General features: G+C 60.5%; 1 protein-coding gene across 2 annotated transcripts in view; it reads left to right on the top strand.

Annotated features, from left to right (window-relative positions):
* Nucleotides 1–22,236, top strand: part of PLXNA4 (plexin A4) — a 581,206-nt gene that overhangs the window by 548,840 nt on the left and 10,130 nt on the right. For both annotated transcript variants that reach the window (XM_051848991.2, XM_051848990.2), the window contains exons 22-29: nt 2,638–2,906; nt 5,275–5,341; nt 5,975–6,121; nt 9,907–10,066; nt 19,154–19,257; nt 19,597–19,696; nt 20,750–20,940; nt 21,330–21,499. In XM_051848991.2, the coding sequence (XP_051704951.1) occupies nt 2,638–2,906; nt 5,275–5,341; nt 5,975–6,121; nt 9,907–10,066; nt 19,154–19,257; nt 19,597–19,696; nt 20,750–20,940; nt 21,330–21,499 (1,208 nt within the window). The remainder of the gene's footprint in view (nt 1–2,637; nt 2,907–5,274; nt 5,342–5,974; nt 6,122–9,906; nt 10,067–19,153; nt 19,258–19,596; nt 19,697–20,749; nt 20,941–21,329; nt 21,500–22,236) is intronic.

Below are 22,236 nucleotides of genomic sequence, written 5' to 3'. Positions count from 1 at the left end.
TGTCTGTTCAGGCCCTCGCTTCCAGGTCTTGTAGGTACCTGCCCAGACCACGTGGGTTTCTTCATTCCCAGTAAACTCACTAATCAGCTGTGTGTGGACAGAGAGCAACTTTGACTGCCGCCCCTGGGCCTGGGGCTAGGGGAGGTGGGGATCTTACTGGATCACGGAACTCTGCTTTGTTTGCTCCTGCTTGGCATTCTGAGTGTGGACGGGATCCGAGGACCTGTCACCTAAAGCGGTGTCTCCCAGCTCTCAGCTCCCACTGCTGGTCCTGGGGCTGTCCGCTCCCTGCCTCCTGCCCTGAGCCCAGAACACCAGCCGCTCAGTCGTGACAGGCGTAAATGTCCCACAACCTTCTGTGACCTTGGGCTTTCTCCGGCTACCTCCGTCTTCCACAGCCGGCCACGGCAGACACCATTTAGTGGTGTGGCTGTGGCAGGCCATGTGCCACAGGCTCTTTACTGGCCGTCTCTTCCAGGCTGTGGGGCAGCCCCAGGAGCTGACAGAAGGAACTTGTGCCAACTGCCCTGGTTCATAGCCTGGCTCTGACGCTTCTCTGTCTTGGGGTGCCAAGAAGGCTCCCTCCCCCTTGGGAACCCTGGGGTTGTACCAGGCCCCACCTCCTGGGGTGCTGTGTAGTGGGCCAGTATTTCTGCAGCACCCAGAACAGTACTCAGCATGAAGCCTATAGGGTAGTAACCATATCTGGAGCTTCACCCCTCCCAAGCGTGGTCTGAAAATATTAAGTGGGAAATTCCAGAAATAAATAACTCATACATTATCTTAGATAACCTTTATTATAGCGTATGTTGCAATTGTCCTATGTTATTATTTGTTATTATTCTCTGTGCCTATTTTGTAATTTTATCATAGGGTCAGCCAAATAAGAAAACACATAGGCTAAATAGGGCTTGGAAGGAGCCAAAGTTTCAGGCACCTGCAGAGCCAAGATGGCGAGGGCCCCTTTGGGTACCGGGCACAGCTGTGTACACCTCAGCTGGGATCACCTTCGGTTTGCCGAGGGGGCGGAGTCTGCTAAGGGTTCAGCAGCGGGGATAGGCTGCGATAGAAAGCCCCATGCGGGGCCCTCGCGAGATCTGACTCCACGCTACGCCCCCAGCCCCCCCCCCCGCCCTCCACGGCCCCTCCCCGGGGCAGGGGCCCCGCTCCTGTCCTCAGAGGTCACTATTTCCAGGCAGATTTTCTCAGTGAACTTTGTGCTTTGTCAGAAGGACACAAGCAAACTGCCCTGGACGAGGAGGACGCCAAGAACGTCCCCTAGGCAGACGTCCAGCGGCAGCCGCGGGCAGGGCAGAGCGTTCCAGCTCCCCGTGCGCCCTCCGCCAGCCACAGCCGCTCCACAGTCGCCCCCTTTCTAGCACACTGACTGCTTTGTCTGCCTTTATGTTTGAGGGACAGACAGCGGCTGCCTGCTGGTTCACTCTCTGAGTGCCGGGGCTGGGAGCTCCACACTGGGTGGCAGGGACCCAGCTGCTTGACCAAGCACCGCCTCCTGGGGTGCTCCTTAGCAGGAACTGGGAGTTAGGAGCAGAGCCGGGATTCAAGCCCAAGCACTGACATAGGATGTAGATGTCCCCACCCATGTCTCAGCCACGGGGTCCCGACACCCACCCCTCACCCATTTTTGAAATTTTATTTAAAAGGCGTTCTATAGAGACTGCCCCTTTAATGTCACTTTCTTCATTCACTGCGTTTGCAAGATTCGAGGATCATTCCTTCTTGTTCCTGTGCGGTCTCCCATTGGGTGGGATGTCCCACAGTCCTTCAACCCACTGGCTGGGCAGCTGGGGCTCCCCAGGGTGGGCCACCGTGACCCATGCTGCCTTGTGCACTGCCACCGCCGACAGAGGGGCAGCCCGTGTGTCCAGCTCCAAGGCCGACTCATGGCCCCGCCCTGTGAGGCTCTCCCATCAGACCATGGAGCAGGAAGATCAAGCCATCTTCCCACCTTATCCCTGGCGGGAGCAGGCTCTCAAAGAGGGTTCTAGAGTTAGGGAGTTTGCTGGACCCCTCTGGGACCTGCTCTCCCCTTTCTCAGGTCCTGGGAGGGCCCCTCAGAAAAAGAAAGGGACTCGCCCAGGCTCAGCACGGTGATGTCAGAGCCCACGTGCAGCCCTTTGATCCTGACAGGACCCACAGTGGGCGCTGGGCTAGCTGGAGGCTCAGGCCTGACTGTTCCTCAGCCAGGGTGCACACATAGCACCCCGACCTCCCAGGGGTCCCCATGGGGTGGGCTGTGAGGGTGGGCTTGCCAGACCTGGAGTCCCCATCAACTCTGCATCATCACCAGGGAAGAGCTGAGGCCACAGAGCCTGGCAGAAGTGAGTTCAATCCCAGCGTGGCCATTGACTCTTGGTGTGGCATTCTCTCCCTGCCTCGGCTGGTTCTTCTCCAAGGCAGAGGCGGTGCCGTGTCCCTAGGGCTCCATGGAGACAAAGTGGGTGCTTGGCACGGCAGTGGCCTTGATGAGGGCTGGCCTCAGCCAGGCAGGCTGTGGCAGGTGCAGCAGGTGAGAGGCGGAGTGGGAGGAGCATCGCGGGAGCCAGCCCAGCCCATCCCGCCTGGAGGTCCCTGGGGTGCCCAGCGGATGCGGCAGGACCCCCGTCTCCCCCTCAGGTGCCGGGCTACCGGCAGGAGCGCGTGGAGAAAGGCCTGAAGCTCTTCGCACAGCTCATCAACAGCAAGGTCTTCCTGCTGTCTTTCATCCGCACGCTGGAGGCCCAGCGCAGCTTCTCCATGCGCGACCGTGGCAACGTGGCCTCGCTCATCATGACCGTGCTGCAGAGCAAGCTGGAGTACGCCACCGACGTGCTCAAGCAGCTGCTGGCCGACCTCATCGACAAGAACCTGGAGAGCAAGAACCACCCCAAGCTGCTGCTGCGCAGGTCAGCGGCCCCGCCCCGCCCCCTCTCCATCTGTCCTCTGCGTCCTGCTTTCTTGACCTTGACCGTTGCTACTGGAATGCTTCTCTCATGGGCTCTCTAGAGGCCATTGCTGGCCTTGTCCGAGTCAGAACTGGACTCAGGAGCCAGGCCCCGCGGCCTCGTGCTGTCTGTGCACTGGGGAGCCTGTTAGAAATACAGGCCAGCTGAACCAGGGCGACCCGAATACACATTCGAGTTTGCGAAGCCCCGGATGCAAGCCCGTTAGTGAGAACTTACCCAGCGCAGCCCTGCAGGTGTTTCTGCCTCCTGCTACAGGCTCCAAACAGGTCCAGGGCCCAGCACAGGAGGCTGCTGGGTACTTCCTCCCCCCTCTTCCTCCTCCCCCCTCCCCCTCCCTCTCCTCCCCCTCCCCCTCTTTCCCCTCCTCCTCCTGGACCAAACAGGTGCAGGGCCCAGCACAGGAGACTGCTGGGTACATCCTCCCTCCTCTTCCCCCTCTTCCCCCTCTCCCTCCTCCCCCTCCCCCCCCTACTTTCCCCTCCTCCCCCTCCTCCTCCTCCTCCCTGCTGAAACCAAGAAGCCCCCTGTGCAGGCAGCTATAACCTGTGGCCTTGACCTTACAGGAAACACAAGAGGGGCTCAGAGCGCCCACAGAAAACGGGCATTGTCTTAATTCCAGGAAGTTCCTGAAGCCCTGGGGGGAGCCTTTGTCTCCCTGCTCTTTGCTGGCCACTGTTTGTCCTGCAGGCTGTTATGCCAGCGTCTTCAGCCCTGCCCGGTGAGGCTGGAGTACTCCCACACAAGTGGCCGGGCCCACCCACCACCCCGTGCCCTCACCTCCATCCCGGGGCTCCCGCCGGCTGGGCTGGATCTGGCTTCCCTTCCTGGAGCGTTCACCTCAGGCTCTGTCCGGGGCAGTGGGCATTCGCCTGCACAGCTGCACAAGGCGGCTGCCAGCAGGAGCCATCGCACGGCCTCAGGAACAGCAAGGTGGATCATTTGATTTCTGTTTTACTTCCACCACGCAGCCACCCACCGGCATAATGCTAGGGTTGCCGCAGCCTGCCGGCACCCCTGCCGGCTCCCGGCGTGGCCCTGCTCCGGGCCAAGGCCTCCTCTTGCTTCCCCCTCGCGCCCGCCCTCCCCATGCTCTGCCTCCTCCTCCCTCCTCCACCTCCTCCTCCTCTTGCCCGTGGCGGGCCCCTCCTTCCCCAGTGCTCCCTTCTTTTCTCTTTCTGGCTCATTTTGTGCCGGGCAGCTACCCAGCATGAGAGATACAACTTAGACTCAAGAAGGAACTTCCCATTTACATTAGAAGCATTTCCAGGGGGAAGTCCCAGGATATGTGAAATAGGATAATTTTTACAAAATTTTAAAAGTTTAAAAATTTTATTTGAAGGGCAAAGAGACAGAGTCAGACACAGAACTCCCATTTATTTTTTTGTTTGTTTGTTTTTGTTTTTGTTTTTGTTTTACTTCCCAAATGGCCTGCAGTGACCAGTACTGCTCGGGTGGAACCTAGGGACCAGGAACTCAATCCGGGTCTCCCGTGTGGGCGGCAGGGACCCAACTACGTGAGCCATCACCTGCTGCCTCCCAGGGTCCGCATTAGCAGGAGGCTGGGATGGGGGGCAGAGCTGGCACTCAAGCCCCGGTGCTCTGATCTGGGCTGTGGGCATCCCAAGCAGCAGCTTAACTGGGAGACCAGTTGCCTGCCCCTAGAAATAGGACAGTGTTGCTGTCTCTGGGGCTGAGTCTTGTGCCAGCACCGGGTCGCCGGCCCAGCCTAGCCTGTCTGGCTTGTGAACTGTGCCCCTTTCCTCCTGCCACGTGTCCTCCTGTTTCCTGCCGCATTAGGGTCTCCCCAGGTGTTTCCTTCTTTCCTAAAGGATTGCTCAGGGGGAGGGGAATATAGGAGACCATGGATGGGGTTTATTTATTTGAAAGAGTTACAGAGAGACAGAAACAACAAAGAGAGAGGTCGTCCATCCGCTGCTTCACTCCGCAGACGGCCACCATGCCCAGGGCTGGGCCAGGCCAAAGCCAGGAGACAGAAACTTCACCCGGGTCTCCCCTGTGGGTGCAGGGCCCCAAGCACTTGGGCCATCTTCTGCCGCCTTCCCAAGCACATTAGCAGGGAGCGGATGGGGAGTGGCGCAGCCCAGGACTCACGCCTGTGCTTCTACGGGATGCCGGCGTCGCATGGGGCAGTTTAACCTGCTGCACCACAGCACCAGGCCCCACGAGAGTCTCGTATTTGTTAAGATCTTGAGGTTTGGCCTGAAAGCTGTAAGCAGCAAGAGGCCTGCAGGACTCTGCCCAGCTGGCGGGTCTAACCCAGCGCGTCTTTCTCTGTCTTGCTGCACAGGACAGAGTCTGTGGCTGAGAAGATGCTGACCAACTGGTTTACCTTCCTCCTCTACAAGTTCCTCAAGGTAGGACTGAGCGGTGGCCGTGCCTCCAGCCCTGCCTCCGCTGTCCCGCCTACCTGGGCCGGCCCTGGGTCCTTGCACAGCCCCTGGGCGCCTGGGTCACTGCACAGCCCCTGGGCGTCCCCATCGGGCCCGGCTCCTGTGGTCCCACAGGAGGTCCCAGAAGACAGAGCTGCAGAGACACAGCCCTCCCATGTTGCCCCCCAGCTGAGCCTCAGGGGGAGCCCTGGGGTCCCCTAACACTAAATTCCTGTTCCTCACCCACCTGCCCACGGCTGATAAGCGTCCTTGGCAGATAAGCCCCCCCAGGCGCCTGGGAGGTGGAAGGGCTGCCCAGCTGCCCGTTATTAAGTTGTTTTCTAAGGAGCTTGGGCCGCCTGGGACCAACCCCTGCCTCTTGATGGGGCCTCAGGGAGCCGGGCCGGGAGCAGAGCCCACTCTGGAAAGCGGTAGGAAGGGGCAGGGCAGGGGGAGACCCTGGGGCTCAAGGAGGAGGCAGAGGACAGGAGGCAGGGAGCTGAGAAGTCGGAGCAGGAACATGGAGGGAGGAGGAGAAGGGGCCGTCTGGAGACCTGGGGCGGGCTCTGCACGCCTGTGCCCCGCAGCCCTGCCAGCGCGGTCTCTCCCCGCATCCAGGAGTGTGCCGGGGAGCCCCTGTTCTCCCTCTTCTGTGCCATCAAGCAGCAGATGGAGAAAGGCCCCATCGACGCCATCACGGGCGAGGCGCGCTACTCCCTGAGCGAGGACAAGCTCATCCGCCAGCAGATCGACTACAAGACCCTGGTAAGGCAGCCTCTGCCCCTGGCCTGGGCAGCCCTGCCCCGCGGAGGGACCAGAGGGGGCGCGGCTCCAAGCAGCGCTTCAGCCAGTGCGCCAGTGTGGGCCCAGGCAGGGCCTGAGTAGCGAGGGGTAGCACCTGCCGGCAGCGGCTGTCAGGCCCGGGCGCCGTCCTTGTCTGAGTCCTGCCGGTGGAAAGTGGACATTTTCCAGACGGTTCTGTGCAGGCAGGCGGTGGTGGGCGGGAAAGTACAAAGTGTTCCTTGTGCTGCTTTTTTTTTTTAAAGACTTATTTATTATTTATTTAAAAGTCAGAGTTACACAGAGAGAGAGAGAGAGAGAGAAAAAAAGAGAGAGAGAGAGAGAGAGGTCTTCCATCCACTGGTTCACTTCCCAATTGGCTGCAATGGCCAGAGCTGTGCCGATCCAAAGCCAGGAGCCAGGAGCTTCCTCCAGGTCTCCCATGAGGGTGCAGGGGCCCAAGGACTTGGGCCTCTTCTACTGCTTTCCCAGGCCATAGCAGAGAGCTGGATCGGAAGTGGAGCAGCCGGGACTCGAACTGTCACCCATGTGGGATGCCGGCTTGTTAACTCGCTGCACCACAGTGCCAGCCCCCACTGTGCTTCTGAAGCATACATTTGCCCACTGGTTCAAGTTCAACTGTGACAGTGATCCGAGCTGTATGGGGAAGGCTAAGATGGCCTCCTGGGATGGGGCCTGTGTCCAAGGAACATGGGGATGACCTCTGCCAAGGTCAGACTGATAGAAACAATTGCCCTAGGAAGCAGCAGAACTCAGCATTTAGGGGCACAGCTCTGGAATCAGACAGCCTTGGGTTGGAAGCCCAGTGCCCTGCCGACCAGCTGGGCCATGTGGGGCGGGTCTCTAACTTCTGTAAGTTTGAGTTTCTTTACGTGAAGAAGCTGAGCGACAACAGAGGCCGCTAAAATGGGGTAACAGTGGCTGCCTGCAGTGTAGCTGCGCGCAGGGATGAACGGGAGAAGATGCAGAGACAGGGCCCGGTGCAAGCGCTCCCTCTTGCATGCTCACGTCGGGTCCCACTGTGGCTGCCCATCCGTCTGCTGGCCCTCTGCTGTCTCTCACACACGGGGAGCCCACTCTCAGGCAGCTTTGGAACGCGTTATGATCTCTTCCCAGGCTCCAAGAGAGGGGGAAGGAAGTGGAAGGAGGCAGTGAGAAGCTCAGAGAAAAACCACGTGTTGGGCGTGATGTGTGTGTGCACGCAGGAACGGAGGCAAAGGAGACAGCCAGGGAATGCAGCCGAGCAGCAGGCTGCGGGGGGTTCCTAGACAGCCCCTACTTCCCGCAAGTGCCCCAGACCCCGCGGGCAGCTGGGGAGACAGCCCCCCCTCCCCACAGAGCTGTCCCTCCTGGCTGTGGCGGCTGCGCGCTAGGACGCCGCCCTGCCCCACTTCCATCTCCCGAGAGAGCGAGCGAGCGAGCGCGGGGAATCCCGGTAGACGGAGCAGATTCTCCAGGACGGGCTCCTTGGCGAGCACTCAGCAGCAGCAGTCTGTGGAGGAGGCCCCAGCTCCTCGCAGTTCCCGTCGGCTCCCTCAGAGTGGGAAACCCTTCCAAAAACAGAGCCCTGCCCAGACCGCTAGCAGGAGAGCCGTCCTCTCCACGCCTCCATGCCTCCCGCCCGTCCACTCGTCCACTCCCGGTCCTTCCCGACGACGTGCTGGATGCAACAATGAGTCGGTGTCATGCTCCCTCCCCAAACTGCAGCAGCCTGTCTTCCTGTCTTCCCTGTTGGCAGGGGAGCTGGCTTCACCAACTTCGCTTACAGAGAATGTGAGGCAATGGCCGCCTCCGTGGAGGGGGTGTCACGGGGGAAGGGGACAGCTTTGGGATGGTTCTGCCTAGGGAAGAAACGGCTGCAGGGAGATAGTAAGTCTAGCTACCTCCAGGCCCTGGAGAGGCCGCTTGCGCATGCCTGAGCAGTGACCAGGAGGGGAGGGAGACGGTGTGCTGCCTCCCAGCAGAGAAGGTGCACCCCTCCAGGGTAGAGGGCCAGAAAGGAAGAGGGGATGTCGGGGGTTCAGCAGGGGCTGCAGCAGCCCCCCCCCCAATGCTTCAGGCCGGGCTTGGAAGCAGGGATAATCGCAGAGGCTTTGAGGGGCTCAGACAGAAGGTCTTTATAATCAGCAATACCTCCCAAGTGTTGACGGACTCACTGGATTGGTGCTGAAACTTGGACAGAGCACGGCCCAGGGTCCATCAGCAGGGAGGCTGCCGCAGTGTAGACGCCCATCCGGGAGGCTGCCGCAGTATAGACGCCCACCTGGGAGCCCACTGCCATGCCCACCTAGAGGGCTGATACAGTGCCAGATGCCCGCGTGGGAGCCTGCTGGATTGCAGAAATCTTGGGCCACCCTCCACACGACCTGGGTCAGAACCCCCAACTGAGCCTGTTCACTTTAGAAGTTTCAGAGTCCCTCCCCCAGCACAGCAGTTGGTTCAGAAACCAGGCAGGGAACGTGGCAGCAAGGGGACTTCTGGGTGGAGTGGTGGTGTGGCCATGACTTGGGGGAGCTCTGCCCCCTCTCTGGACAGCCACGCTGACCCCAGGGAAGTCACGACACCGGGAGATCGGACTCCGGTGGCAGCCTCTGCCTCCTGGTCTCTCGGGGCTTTCTGCCAGGGAGAGCCTGGGCAGTAGGAGGTGAGGAAGGCGGGCGCTGGGAGGCTCTTAGGAGGAGGAGAGCGGCTCGGGAAGACACACCTGGGTCTGGGGTCCAGGGGCCCTCCCACCATCGCTTTCCGTTTAGTGCATTTCGAGGGGGAGAGTGGGTTTTACAGATTCCGGGGATTTTTTTTCTTCTTAATGGAATAAACATGTTTCATTGGCGTGTGTAGCAGTCAAGTTGCTAATGAAAGGCAGGAGTCCAGGGCCACCACATGGAGTGGGGCAGGGGCTCTGTTGTCTGGTTCTGCAAACCAGATGGGCCAGTGGGAAATGGCTGGGGAGGGGGGGAGTAAACATGCTGGGAAGCAGGGCCTTCCTCCCTCACGACCCCAACCCCAACCCCAACCCCGACCCCGGGGGGCCACACGGTGCCTCCAGGGCAGGGAGAGCCCACTAGGAGAACAGCGAGAGGAGGAAAGCCCAGATCCGGTGACGCAGTCGCAGCTTTTCTGGCTGGTTCCGAAACGAGAAATGGGGGCTGGGCTCCAGGCCACAGCCTCCTCTGCTGGTGCAGGGTTTCAGCTTCAGAGCCAGGGAGGAATCCCAGGTGGCCTGGGTCTGCAGGCTTTTAAAGGGCACCTTTTTATTTTTAAGGAACACCTTCAGCTTCTTATAGATTCTCCAGCCTCCAACCAGCCTCATAAAAACCGAAGCTTAGGAAATCTTTTGAGAGAGGAGCCAGCCTCCCGTGGACTCTGAGCTGGCATGTGTGTCTGGGACAGAGTGACAGGAAGAGACAGACTGACACTCAGGGACAGGGTGTCCTCGGTGCCCGTGCGTGCTGTGTGCGTGTGTGCATACAGCCGACGCACGCCTGTGCAGATGGCAACCTCGCTGCTTCCCTGCGCTTGGGCAGCGGCCCCTTTGCAAACCCAGGTGACTCCCATGAGCATGATGACGTGAAAGCCACAGATTCTCCTTCCTTGAATGGACCTGCAAGGACTGCGGGCTTAGTGGGAACACAGTCCCTCTTGGAGAAGAGGTGCCACTCAAGACAGGACCCCAGGCTGCATCGGGGGAGGGGGGGTCTCAGCAGGGTCCAGGGGGCTGCGCTTACCCACACGCCCCTCTCCCCTCTCAGGTCCTGAGCTGTGTCAGCCCAGACAATGCCAACAGCCCCGAGGTCCCGGTGAAGATCCTCAACTGCGACACCATCACTCAGGTCAAGGAGAAGATTCTGGACGCCATCTTCAAGAACGTGCCCTGCTCCCACCGGCCCAAGGCCGCGGATATGGACCTGGGTGAGTCAGCAGCCCAAGCAGGGGCCAGCCCCGTGTACCTCCTGCCTTCTTCTGCGGCAAGAGGCAGAGCTGGGGTGCAGGGAGCAGAGGGGCAGGGCCCCTGGCTGGGGTTGGCCTCCACGGCCTGCTGGGCGTCAGGCAGGGCTGACCAGTGAGCCACTGGTTGACCATCCAGCCTGGCAGGTCGGATGGCGGTGATGAGGAGAGGAGGGCACAAGATGGCAGGGAAGAGTTTGTGGCGAAATCTGCTAGGCTGGACGCTGGCCACCGCCTTTGTCGCCCGCCCCCCATGTTCTGTGCCTGTAATTTTTGCTGAATACGACTGGAGGATCTGGGTCAGCGATAGAGGGTGCAGGAATGCATAGAGCAAAATGAGACATGACAGGCTGCTGGGGCACAGGGTGACGCTGTATTTGAGTGTTCCATGAATAGATCTCCCAGCCTACATAGACAAGGGCACGCCACTTAGGGCCGGCTGCACTTGGATCCAGTGGGGGGTTCCCTGGGCAATTCAGAGGGCGTCCTCGAGAGGGACTGGCAGGCGGGGCAGCGTCTGACACCCCAGGCTGTGAGTCCTGGTGCTGACGGGTCCTTCGGTCAAGTTTAAGCTTTCTGGGCCTCTGTTTCCCTGCCTATGAAGTGGAGAATACGAGAGTGCCAGGCTCACAGCAGGAATTCCGTGGGATGATGCCTCTGCCAGGCCGTGCCGGGCTCAGCACGCGCACTCGGCACCGGCTGCTCCCGTGGCTGCTTAGGAGGGTGACTCTGGGAAGGACACGGTGGGAGCTGTCCACTGAGGCTGGGCTGGGGGGTGGTGAGGCGCGTGCTGTGTCTGCGGTCCCTACCAACACAAGGAGGGAGGACCCTCCAGGGGCCCCTAATCCCTCCATCTGGCCTCGAAGCTGCCTTCAGCTAAGCCATCCAAGACAGATGGGCATCTGTGCTGTTTTCTGAAATCCGGAGGGAATGTCCCTCCCTTCCACCACCTCGCCCTGTCTACCCCCAGCTTCTGATGCCTAAAGACTTGAGGGATTGGGAAGTCTGTGCTCCCCAGAACCCTCACTTCCTCTCTTACCCCTGTGTCCTCTTGCACGGCTGTGGGCAGGATAGGTTTGGTGAGAGATCGGGGGAGAGCGCCTGCTCCCCTCTGCTTGGAGGTGGCGCAGAGCGTGCTGTGTCTAGAACCCAGGGGAGACAAATGCGAGGTGTGTGAGTCCACGTGTGTGTGTCCCGGCACTGGCCATGGAGTGCATGTCTGTGGGCATTGTCCTTGGGCCTCCAGGAAGGTCTGTGGAGGTCTAGGGAGAGACAGGATCGCAGGCGTGGGGCTTGGGATAGTGCTGGGTTTCCAGAGTGCGGTGCAGGTGGGAGCCGCCCAACCCCCGCTGTGTCCGAGCCCACCCCCTGCTTCATGTCCTGGTCCATGCACAGGTATGGGACAGGGTAAGTACTTGCATCCACACATATATCCTAAGAGAACTTACCTGCTGGCCAGCTCCGTGCCAGCCATGGTGGTGCCAGCAAATGTTCCTTATTTATTTAATTTTTTTAGCAACCTAGCAGAGGTGTGATAGTCTCCTGTCGGAGCTAAGGGACTCTCCATGTCACCTCCCTTTGCTCCTGGGAGGAAATGGTTGGTGCTGCACTGTGGCCCTGCGGAGATGGAGCACCTGCAGCTGGCAGAGGCGCAGTGCCTGGGCCAGGGTCACACAGCAGGGAAGTGGAGAGACACAGGTTCCTGCACAGCCCTCTCCCTCCTCCTCCTCCACGCTGGCCGCTGGCCGTGACCTCCAGCGATTCCTCTGGTTTAATGCAAATGCTCTATCAATAGCCCCCGGAACTCCACCACCCCCTCTCTGTCTTGCGGCTCAAGTCCTGCTGAAAGGATATATTTTTTTCAAATAAGTAATTCCTGTATGCAATAAAAAGATACACTATCTTCTGAGTGAAATATAAAGAGTTCACAGCAGCTGTCTCCCCAGTTTGCATTTTCCGCTGCACCTGATGGGAAAGACAGATAAAGATAATGGGATTTTTTTTTTCTTTTTTATTTCACCTCCCTCTCTCCCTGCAAGGTGGAAGTGTAACAAATTGGATTGTGAGTGTGTCTGTCCTTTGTGCTTGGTGCCTGGAGCAGGGCACGGGGCTGCCGGACAGGAGCTGCTGGGAGAGGTCAGCACTAGCAATTTTCTCTGGGTGCCATGCATCTGAATGCCAGGGTCACCTTCCCTCCTCCCTGCTGCCGCCACCTGCCTTTTAAACTCTCCTGCAGCCCAGCGTACACAGCCCCGAGCAACACGGCAACACGCCGGAGCCCGTGTTCCATATTCAAGAATATCCATTAAGCTCCAGCTCAGCTCCTTACATCAGGCTGGCCACCGCTTCTGCAGATACCCCCAGACGGCAGCTGGTGCAAAAGCCATGGACAAGGACTTGGCCTTAAACGCACAGGCAGCGCTTCTGTTGAGAATTTCTTCTCCTAAGCTCCGAGTGTCAGAGTTCAACGACTTCGCATTTTTTTTATTTAAAGAGGATTATTCATTTAAAAGGTGTTTACAGAAAGAGAGATGAGAAAGAGAGAGGGGAGGTGAGAGGAGAGAGAGAGATGGATCTCCTATGCACTGGTTCACTCCCCAAACGGCCACAACTGCTGGGACTGGGCCAGGCTGAAGCCAGGAGCCAGGAAGTCCATCTGCCTCTCCAACGTGGTGCAGGGGCCCGAGCAGTTGGGACATCTGCTGCTGCTTTCCCAGGTGCATTAGCAGGGAGCTGGATTGGAAGTGGAGCAGCCGGGACATGATCCAGTGCCCATATGGGATGCCAGCATTGCCGGAGGCAGTTTGTACCCACTACTCCACAATGCCTGCTCCAAAAATACTTTTTTTTTTTTTTTTGCCGTGACATTTTTGATGGGCCTGTCTCGGCTCCCAGGTGAAGGCTCTGACCCTTTGCACAGCCATGTTCCGATCCTCTCTCATGGCGTCCACCAGCTCTTCTCTGCTCCCCGCGTGTGACACTCAGAGTGGCTAGATGGTGAGGGTCTCAGGTGTCTACCAGGGTTCACCTGCCGACAGGTGCATGAAACATAGGCTCACTGCTCCTCCCACAGCCCAGTGTTTGGAAGTGGAGTGGGCCCCGTGCAGGGAGGCTGTGTGCTCCCGGGGGAACCTGCCCACAGGGCCGCGTGGGGAGGGACGGTGGCCTGGCTCCTGGCTGTGAGGTCCTTCCTGCCCAGCGCCTGGAGATCAACCCTGCCGCCTTGGGCTCTTCTATGCTGCCTCTCAGCCTTGGCTCTCCCTGCAGCCCCCTGTGTGGGGTCTGAGGCCAGAGAGCAACAGGAAGACTTATGGGCCAGGGATGGCTACACAGCCTGGGGTGCCCTGGCCTAGGTAGAATGAGATGCATGTGGGAGTGGGTTGCCCATATGCCCACTGTACATGTACACTGTGAGGGTCCTAACAGCGAGGTCAGTGTGGCACTTACTAGTGGGCACTGGTCCCCCCGGAGCCGGGCCAGCAGTGTCATTGGAGCCAGCAGCTCCGTCCAGGCTGGCCTGCAGGTGCGCCCCCCACCACCCCGCCCCTCCTTACACACCTGAGGACCTCTGCTCTCCCTGCCCTTCCTCCAGGCACCACAGGTCCGACTCCTGAACGCCCCTCTGACCCACACCCCTGCGCCCCTTCTGCTTGAGCGGGGCCCTCGTGGCTTTGGCCTGTGTCTCCCTGACCCTCCTCACCTTGTCCCCACTGTCTCCAGCTGCCTCTTTCTGCACTCAGTCCCCAACCTCAAAGCTCCTCTGCAGCTTTTCCTTCCACCTGTCTCCCACAAGCTCTCACCCGGATCCCTCGAAATTCAAGTGCCCGATTGACCTTCAGGGTTCAGCCCAGGCAGCCGTGCCCTGCCCAGCTCCCCGCACACCCTGCTCAGGGCTTCTCCGTGCAGTGGCTCTTTTTGTTTGTTTTTAAAGATTTATTTATTTATTTGAAAGTCAGAGTTGCAGAGAGAGAGGTCTTCCATCCACTGGTTCACTCCCCAATTGGCTGCAATGACCAGAGCTGTGCTGACCCAAAGCCAGGAGCCAGGAGCTTCTTCCGGGTCTCCCACACGGGTGCAGGGGCCCCAGGACTTGGGCCATCTTCTACTGCTTTCCCAGGCCACAGCAGAGAGCTGGATCAGAAGAGGAGCCGGTGCCCATATGAGATGCCAGCACTGCAGGCAGTGGCTTTACCAGCTATGCCACAGCGCCGGCCCCCATGCAGTGGACAGCCTTTGTCCACTCTGTTTCCATTGCTGCCTCTGCCTCCGTATCCTCTTGGTGCTGAGCCTGGCTCACTGTGGTGGGGCTGGATGAGTGAGTGAGAAAGAACATGGTAGTGGTCATGGTAACCATTGGAAACTCGGCTTCTCAGATGGGACCGTGGGTGTCCTTGACTGGAGGAGGCATCTGTGAGGGGTCACTCTGTCCTGGTGACCATTTCCGCCACCCCCAACTCAATGTCTCACAGCTTACGATGCCTGGGAGGTATTTCCTAGTGTCCTGTGATGTCCCAAGGGCAGGTGTACACTGGCCAGGAGGCTTGACTGTCACCCAGAGGATGCTGGCCATCCATGGCCAGGCTGTCGCGTTGCCCCCACCACCAGCCGTGCCGACATGGCCACCTCGTAGAAAGCAGAGTGTGGACACACAGAGAGGTGCTCCATGCCCCTTAGCCGAGGGGCCTCTTTGTCGGAAAGAACGCTGGAGAGGGACGAGGAGCCCTGGGCCCTGTTTCCTTTCGTGACTGTTAAACCTCAGCATATGCTGAACATGCGATGGGGCACAAACTTAGACAGGGCCCTCACTCAGGGCCTCCGGAGGGACGCAGACTCGAGCAGCCGTGTCTGCTGCCAAGGGAGCTGGCGCAGTCTTCCGGCCCCAAGGAGACAGGCCAGCCTCACCCTCAGCAGCACCCGTACACCCCCACCCTCACTCCTGGTGCTGAGGAGACTGCAGGAACCCAGCCGTGTCACCCAGGGGAGTGCCCTGCTCCTGGGACAGAGAAGAGCCGCCTGCTTGGACATCTGACCTTGGCCTGTGCCGGTATCTGGCTTCCAATGGCTCAACGGCCCATGAGGCAGCTTAGGAGCACTCCAGAGAGCTGAGTCCGTGACCCCGACTGGGGAAAGAGCCGGCCTGGGGGAGGAGTTTCAGGAAGGAAAGAAACTCAGGCCACGTGCAGGTGGACGTGTGTCCCGGCCAGCAGGGCCAAACTAAGGACCTGGGCAGAGAGGAGTGAGTGCGAGGCGCTGCTGAAGCCATTCTGCACAGGGAGGTGGCCCTGGCTTCCAGCTGTGCGCACCACTGCCTCCTGCCTCAGAGGCGGGGGACGCTGTGGGTCCCAGGGACGGAGCAGCCAGCCCCAGCCGCCCAGCCCTTGGGCTTGCCTTTCAACAGGACTGGGTTGGGGAGGGCACAGAACTTCACCATTTTGTGTTTTTTTCTTTCTTCCTGATGTTTCAGAAAAAGGGTAGCACATGTAGCAATTTTTCTGCAGAAGAGGGTAGCAAAAGTATCAGGCTCGGGGCTCCAAAAACAAGGCTAAATGTTCCACTGGGTTCCGGCTCGCCATCCTCATACTGGGGCTGGAGGTCGTTCCTAACTTCTTGAGATGCCTACCAAAAGGACAACAGCTGCTCCCTGCCAGCCGCCTACCGGCATGCGCTCACAGGCAGGGGCTGGGCCTCAGGGATCCAGGGCTGGGGTCCCCAGGAGAACAATTCTTGCTGTTCTTGAACCCGTGCCCAAGCGTTGGCATCAATGACGCGTGTGTTTCCTGCCTGCGTGCGGCTGTGTCTTGCCGCCCTCTGCACAGCACCCTTGCCCGTAGTCTCTCAGCCAGTAGGGGAAGCGTGTGGCCGTCCCATCGGCACAGCTGGATTTTGTGGAAAGAAAAAACCTCATGGCCCAAGAGAAGCTGCCAGTGGCCTGCTCCGATGCCTCGAGCTCCAGTTGTGTAGGCGAGTGGCAGCCACGATTCAAGAGTTCAAGTCCAGCCATTGCTCTCCTCCCCCATGGTCCCCAGTGCATGGTTCACCCTCGGGTGGCAGGCGCCACGTGGCCAGGCCTGAGCTGTGCCTGCGTCTGCCTGCCCCACCCAGTCCCACTCCCAACAAGAGCCCTGGGGAGAGAGCTGAGCCGCTGAACGAGGCAGCAAGGGTTGGAGATGGTGGCCTCTCGTCCGTCTTCAACCTGCCTCGTTCATTTCCTGTCCCAGAACTGAACCAGGGTCAGGGGTGCCCGGGAGCTCTTGCTTCTAGCAGGGGAGGGGGCCGAGCCTGTCTTGTTCCCGTCCCGGGTTGCTGGCCAAGCACCTTGCAGCTCCCCTCCCCCTCGGAGCCCAGACGCACAAACCCAAGACCCTCTTTGGACTACCTGGAAAATGGACCCCGGCGCATCGCTCACCGGACGTTCTGCGCTCATTCGTCTGTTCACTTGGCCATCGGTTGCCCTCATAAATATGCATGAGGTGCTCACTGCGTCCCTGCTGCGGCACCGTTTTGCCAGCTCTAAGGACGCCCCATCATCCTTTGGCTGCCCTGCTCCACTTTTCCAGATGGGGCATGCAGGCAGATGGACTCTCATTTACTTACGTAACTGCTGGACCGGACTCAGAGCCCGGGTTGCTGGGGACGACTGTAAAGGCCGCGCACTGCATAAGCCGAGGGGGGCGGGGCCCCAGGGAGAGCCCGCACTGGGGTCCAGCGCAGATCCCACTGAGGTGTGCTGTGACTTCAGCGGCCAGGGGGCAGTCGGTCCTGGGCTGGCGCCTTCTCCATCCGGTCCTGGCTAGCTGTGGCCACTCAGTGGAGGAGACCCTGTGGGAACCAGTGGCCTGAGGTCACACAGCATGCTGCAGTCCCCAGTGGGTGCCCCCAAAGCTGTCCCCATGCCTCTCCCTTCGCCACCGCATGCAGCCTCCTAGCTTGTTCACCACACGAGCAGGGGAGACCTCTGCCCACCCTGGTCCTCACCAGAGCCCCACGGCACCGCCCATCAGCTGCCCGCCAGCTCCAAGATATTCCTCTTCCTTTGCCTTGGCCACGTAAAAGTACGTCCATTGATAAACAGCAAAGCGAAACCCACAGGAGACACAGTGGCAAATGGAGACACTGGTGACCAGATACCGCCGTGGCACAGTGGGGCATTCCCTGGGCCCGCTCTCCGGAGGCCTTGATTGCTAAGTGACAGGTGACTTCTGCGCTCCAGCGTCGCCTTCCTTGGACCCCGGCCCTGCCCTGAGCTCTCCGCGGGCCAGCACGGAAGCCCAGGGACCGGGAGGCCAGGACTTGGGTCTGGGGAGCATCCCCTTCTACGCGGGGCGAGCTGCTCCCTTTCTGGCTCTTTTACCCCATCTGTGAAATGGGGGCAGCAGCACGGGCCACGCCAGCTGCACAGTGCAGAGAAGAATCGGTGCGCTCTGTCTCCGACTGGGCCAGCTGGGGACCCACAGACCCAACTTGGCAGGAGGGCAATGAGGTGGAGAATCTCTGGGCTGTAGGACAGACCCCCAGGGACTACCAGGCCACCAGCCTCCCCTGGAACGAGCCCAAGCGCTCTGTGGGTGATGCCCAAGTGTCAGCATCTACGAGGCACTGTGCATAATCTTGGCTGCCCGGGAACCAGAGCTCTGGCTTGCTGGCTGGGATCCACGGTGCGTTTGAATTTAAGAGGCTGTTTTTCCCTTTCTGGAGTGTGCTTGTGAGAATGGGGTGCGCGCACACCCACATGCCGGAGCTGACTGTGTCTGGGGTGCACATGGAGTTCCATGTGTGTGCACTTCAAGATTGAAATGTGCCCTTCTCCCACCCCACGTGATTTCTGTCACGTACGGTGGAGGGGGGTTGGCTGATGAGAAACAGTCTTCCAGTTCCCCTCTGTGGTCCATCAGCAAGCCCATCAGGAGACGGGAGGGATGCGGGTCTGTACCCACAATGGCGAAAGCGTCAGGTGCTGGGTAGTTACAAAGTCAGCCTTGTCCACACCAACTCGGTGGGCACGGGCAGGAGGATGGGCCCAGCCCCCTCCCGAGAGTGACCCGTCCACCAGCTTCCGGGGGAGGGACACGCCCTAGGATAGGTGCAGCGACCGGACCTGCAGCCCAGGCCTCATCAGCTCCGAGCCAGCCACTCGCGCTGCAGCAACAGCCGTCCGTGCACTTGCTTAGTGCCTTTGTTGCCGCAGGTGGCTGGGACACAGGTCCCTGTCGCCTGTAAGAAGAATTTCCGAGGGAGGCGGGGAGCAGTGGTACGCAAAGTCGCAAAGGTTGAATGAGGTAGAACATCCAACAGCCCAGCAGGGCAACTCCTCGGGGGGGAGAGACTAACAGTGCCTGGGCTGCCTTCAGACTGGGCCTTATACGGGCTTGGGGTCTGTTTCTAACCCCCCTACCCCTCCCTCTTCTTCTCGGATGTTGCTGGATGAAGGGCTTTCTGCCTGTGAAACTCACGAAATTCCTTCCAAGGTTTATGACTTGATGTTATCAGATCGGGAGTCCCAGGAGAGCCCCCTCAGTGGCCAGCCAGGGAGATTCTCCTGGGTGTATGCTGGGTGGTGGGGGAAGGCTGGGACCCCCCACGAGGCTGTCCGGATATGGGCAGGCCCTTGCTGTGCAGTGCTGGGCTGCTTCCCGGGCGAGCTTCTAAGCCCACTGGGATCCTGCCCATCTCCCCTGCAGCCTGGTTCCCACACCCAGGCCGCCATGCGCCTTCCTCCCCGCTCCTCTGAGGGCTCAGTGACGGCAGCCAGGGGCTCCCCTCCCCCTTCGGCTGGCACTACCTGCTTCTGCGGATGTGCCGCTCGCAGCCAGGGGCTGGGAGAGGGAGGCCTGAGGATGCTGTCCCCATTCTTGCCGCACGATTTCTGGGAATCAGAACGAGAACGGACACTCAGGGCCTCTCCTGCCGAGCACTCTGCCCCCATCCTCCGGAGAGAGCGGGCTCACAGCCCTTGCTCCACGCATGCGCCCTTGAGCTGCTGCGGTACCAGCCCCCGCACCAGGTCCCCGATATCTCCACTGTCTTCCTGAGTCCCTACTGCTCTCTCTGCAGAGTGGCGACAAGGAAGCGGGGCGAGGATGATCTTGCAGGATGAGGACATCACCACCAAAATTGAGAATGACTGGAAGAGACTGAACACGCTGGCCCATTACCAGGTGAGGTGGTCGTGGGATGGGGAGGAGCCGACTCCGCCTCCGTTTCCCTGGGAGTCCTGGTCCTGGGTGACCGTGTTGATCCCAGGCTGCACACTAAGCCCCTAGGCCCCTCTTCACCTGCCCTCCCTTCTCCTGTAACCGCTCAGGGGACACCGAGTCCTCCCACCAGAGACCCTGCCCCTTTGGAGATGGGGCGCCGGCAGGCACGGCTCCGCCCAGTCCTTCATCTCTCCAGCAAGGCACCCGTCGCCCCTTAGGACCAAGTAGGTCCCCATCCGTCTTGGCCGGCTGGGGCGGCCAAGTCTGCAGCCCCGGCCCTTAGGTGCCTCTTCCCTGCAGGTGCCAGACGGGTCGGTGGTGGCTCTAGTGTCCAAGCAGGTGACGGCCTACAACGCAGTGAACAACTCCACCGTCTCCAGGACCTCGGCGAGCAAATACGGTAAAGAGCGCCTCCCGCGTCCTGGGCGGCCGCAGAGCCGGGAGGCGGGGGCTCTTGGGGCTGGGGGTGGGGAGAGGGGGTGAGGCGGGCAGGCTGAGCATCCGGGCACGAGGGCCCCTGCTGCAGTGTGCAGCCGTGATGCCCAGGTGGGGCCTCCTTCCAGAAATGGCGGCACCAAGTGCCCCCTCCGTATCTGTCTCAGAGCCCGCCAGACGCACGTCCCTTCCCGGGGCTCATCATCTCGCGCCGTGTTCAGAACAATCCAGTGAATTAAGTAATTATTATTTCCTGCTATTATGCAGATTAGGAAATTAAAACTCAGACGCGCAGAGGCTGACAGACTAGGAAAGGTCACGCCACGACTGTGAGGCGAGGGGAGGCCGGGGGTGGTGAGGGGTGGGTTGGCGCCCCGTGCAGCACTGTCCGGCCACCACCTGCCGCGTCCAGGCCGGGCCCCTGACCATGGTGAGCTTCCGTTCGCTCACCAGCAAAACATCAGAAATCCCGCGAAGGCCCGGATCCTCCTGGGTCGGGAGTCGATGCGCGCACAGTAGGACCAGGCCTGCGTGCCAGCGCACAGTAGGACCAGCATCCTCCTTGCCTGACCCATCCTCCTCTGCCACACCTCACAGACACAGGCAGGGGGCTCAGCCAACACCAGGGAATCTGGGCCCAGCGAGAGGGAGCAGGGTCCCGGTCCCTACTCCGCGGGCCCACTTAATCCAAGGGGACCGGCCACCGGTCCCGCGTGTGCTGCGCTGGCGGCACAGCGCGTACCCCGACACGCGACTTGAGACGCTCACCTGAACAAGTGCAAAGGAAGAGTGAGTTGCTGTTTCTACAGCGTGAACAATTCGGGGCTGATGCCTTGCAAAGCACAGAAGGGAAGGGAGTCTGAGGGGGTGGGATCAGCCCTAGAGGGCTTCCTGGAGGAGGTGGGAAGGGCATCTTGGTTTCAGGGGTTGTACCGATGGAGGCAAGCTGCCTGTGCCAGCCAGGGCAGGGCGAGCCCAGCTGCAGTCCCTCAGGCCAGGGCCGTCCTTGCGTTGGCAGAGAACATGATCCGGTACACAGGCAGCCCCGACAGCCTCCGCTCCCGAACCCCGATGATCACCCCCGACCTGGAGAGCGGAGTGAAGCTGTGGCACCTGGTGAAGAACCACGAACACGGCGACCAGAAGGAGGGCGACCGGGGCAGCAAGATGGTGTCGGAGATCTACCTGACGCGGCTGCTGGCCACCAAGGTACCCTGCCCGGGGCCGGAGGGAGGGGCGGGCATGGGGCGGGGCCTCCCACCCTGCAGGCGCCTGCACCAGCAGCCATCTAGCTCGCTCCTGCCTCTCCATTGCCCACCTCTCCCTCCCTCCCAGGACTGAACCTCAGAATCCTCCTTGACCCAGTGCTGCAGACAAAACCCAGAGAGGCCAGTGCTGGCCTGCCGGCCACGCTGTCTGCATCCTTGCTCTGCGCCTGCTCGCTGGCCAGCCCCGTTCCCCGCCTTCCTCCGTGCCTTAGGACATAGTGGCTGCTCCTCAAGGGTGCACACCCTCTCCCAGCGGAAATGGGCTCCGTCACCCCGGGGCGCCCCTCCCCCCCGGAGCCCGTCCTCAGAGTTGTGCGGGTCCCTCCCCAGGGCACGCTGCAGAAGTTCGTGGATGACCTGTTTGAGACCATCTTCAGCACGGCGCACCGGGGCTCCGCCCTGCCCCTGGCCATCAAGTACATGTTCGACTTCCTGGACGAGCAGGCCGACAAGCATGGCATTCACGACCCGCACGTCCGCCACACCTGGAAGAGCAACTGGTGAGTGACAGGAGGCGGGGCGCCGGCAGAGGCTGGGGAGTGCTCGCCCAGCCCCAGCCACGGCCCGGCCCGGAGTCCTCCAGGCCCCAGGGAGGCGTTGGCCAGCTGAGCCCAGCTGCACCGGCAGGTGCGTTCTCCAGCCCTCGTCAACCTCCTCTGTTCTATTTTTGGGCTCCCTTCTTCTCTCACTTCCCTGAGTCAGATGTGTCTGGGTACCTTTCTATCAGTCAGTCTGTCAGTCCATCAACAAACAATGAGTTGGCTAAATAAGCAACAACAATACCAACAATGAGCCGATGTCACGGGCAGGCCACTCTCCCATGCAGGTGCCACCTGGGTGCCTGACATTAGGCTAGGCCTGGGGATCACAGGCTAGTAGGATATGGCTCCTGTCCTCCGCAAGCCAGCAGAGTAGGAGGCCAGGGACTCAGCCAGGCTGCACAGACGAGCGCTCAGGAGGAAGCTGCCATGTGCACCTGGGGTAGAGGGCTCACACCTGACACTCAGGTTTCGAAGCGCACCTCGGAATCACCCAGGTGAGCAGCAGCCGTGTCCACCTGCCACACAGCTCCCTTTCCTAGCTCTGGGTGGGGAAGAGGCCCGCCCGTGGCTGCTCCGCGTTCCTGGGAGACAGCAGGCACGCCCCGGCCTCTCCTCCATGTGTGGTTTGCATCTCAAGCTCCCGCTGCGAGGTCAGACATCAGCACCAGGGACTGAACCTCACGCGGAGCCGGGCC

Source organism: Oryctolagus cuniculus, chromosome 3, assembly GCF_964237555.1.
Source record: "Oryctolagus cuniculus chromosome 3, mOryCun1.1, whole genome shotgun sequence".
In the NCBI taxonomy this organism is placed as follows: Eukaryota; Metazoa; Chordata; class Mammalia; order Lagomorpha; family Leporidae; genus Oryctolagus; species Oryctolagus cuniculus.
This window is presented reverse-complemented; position numbering and strand designations above follow the sequence as displayed.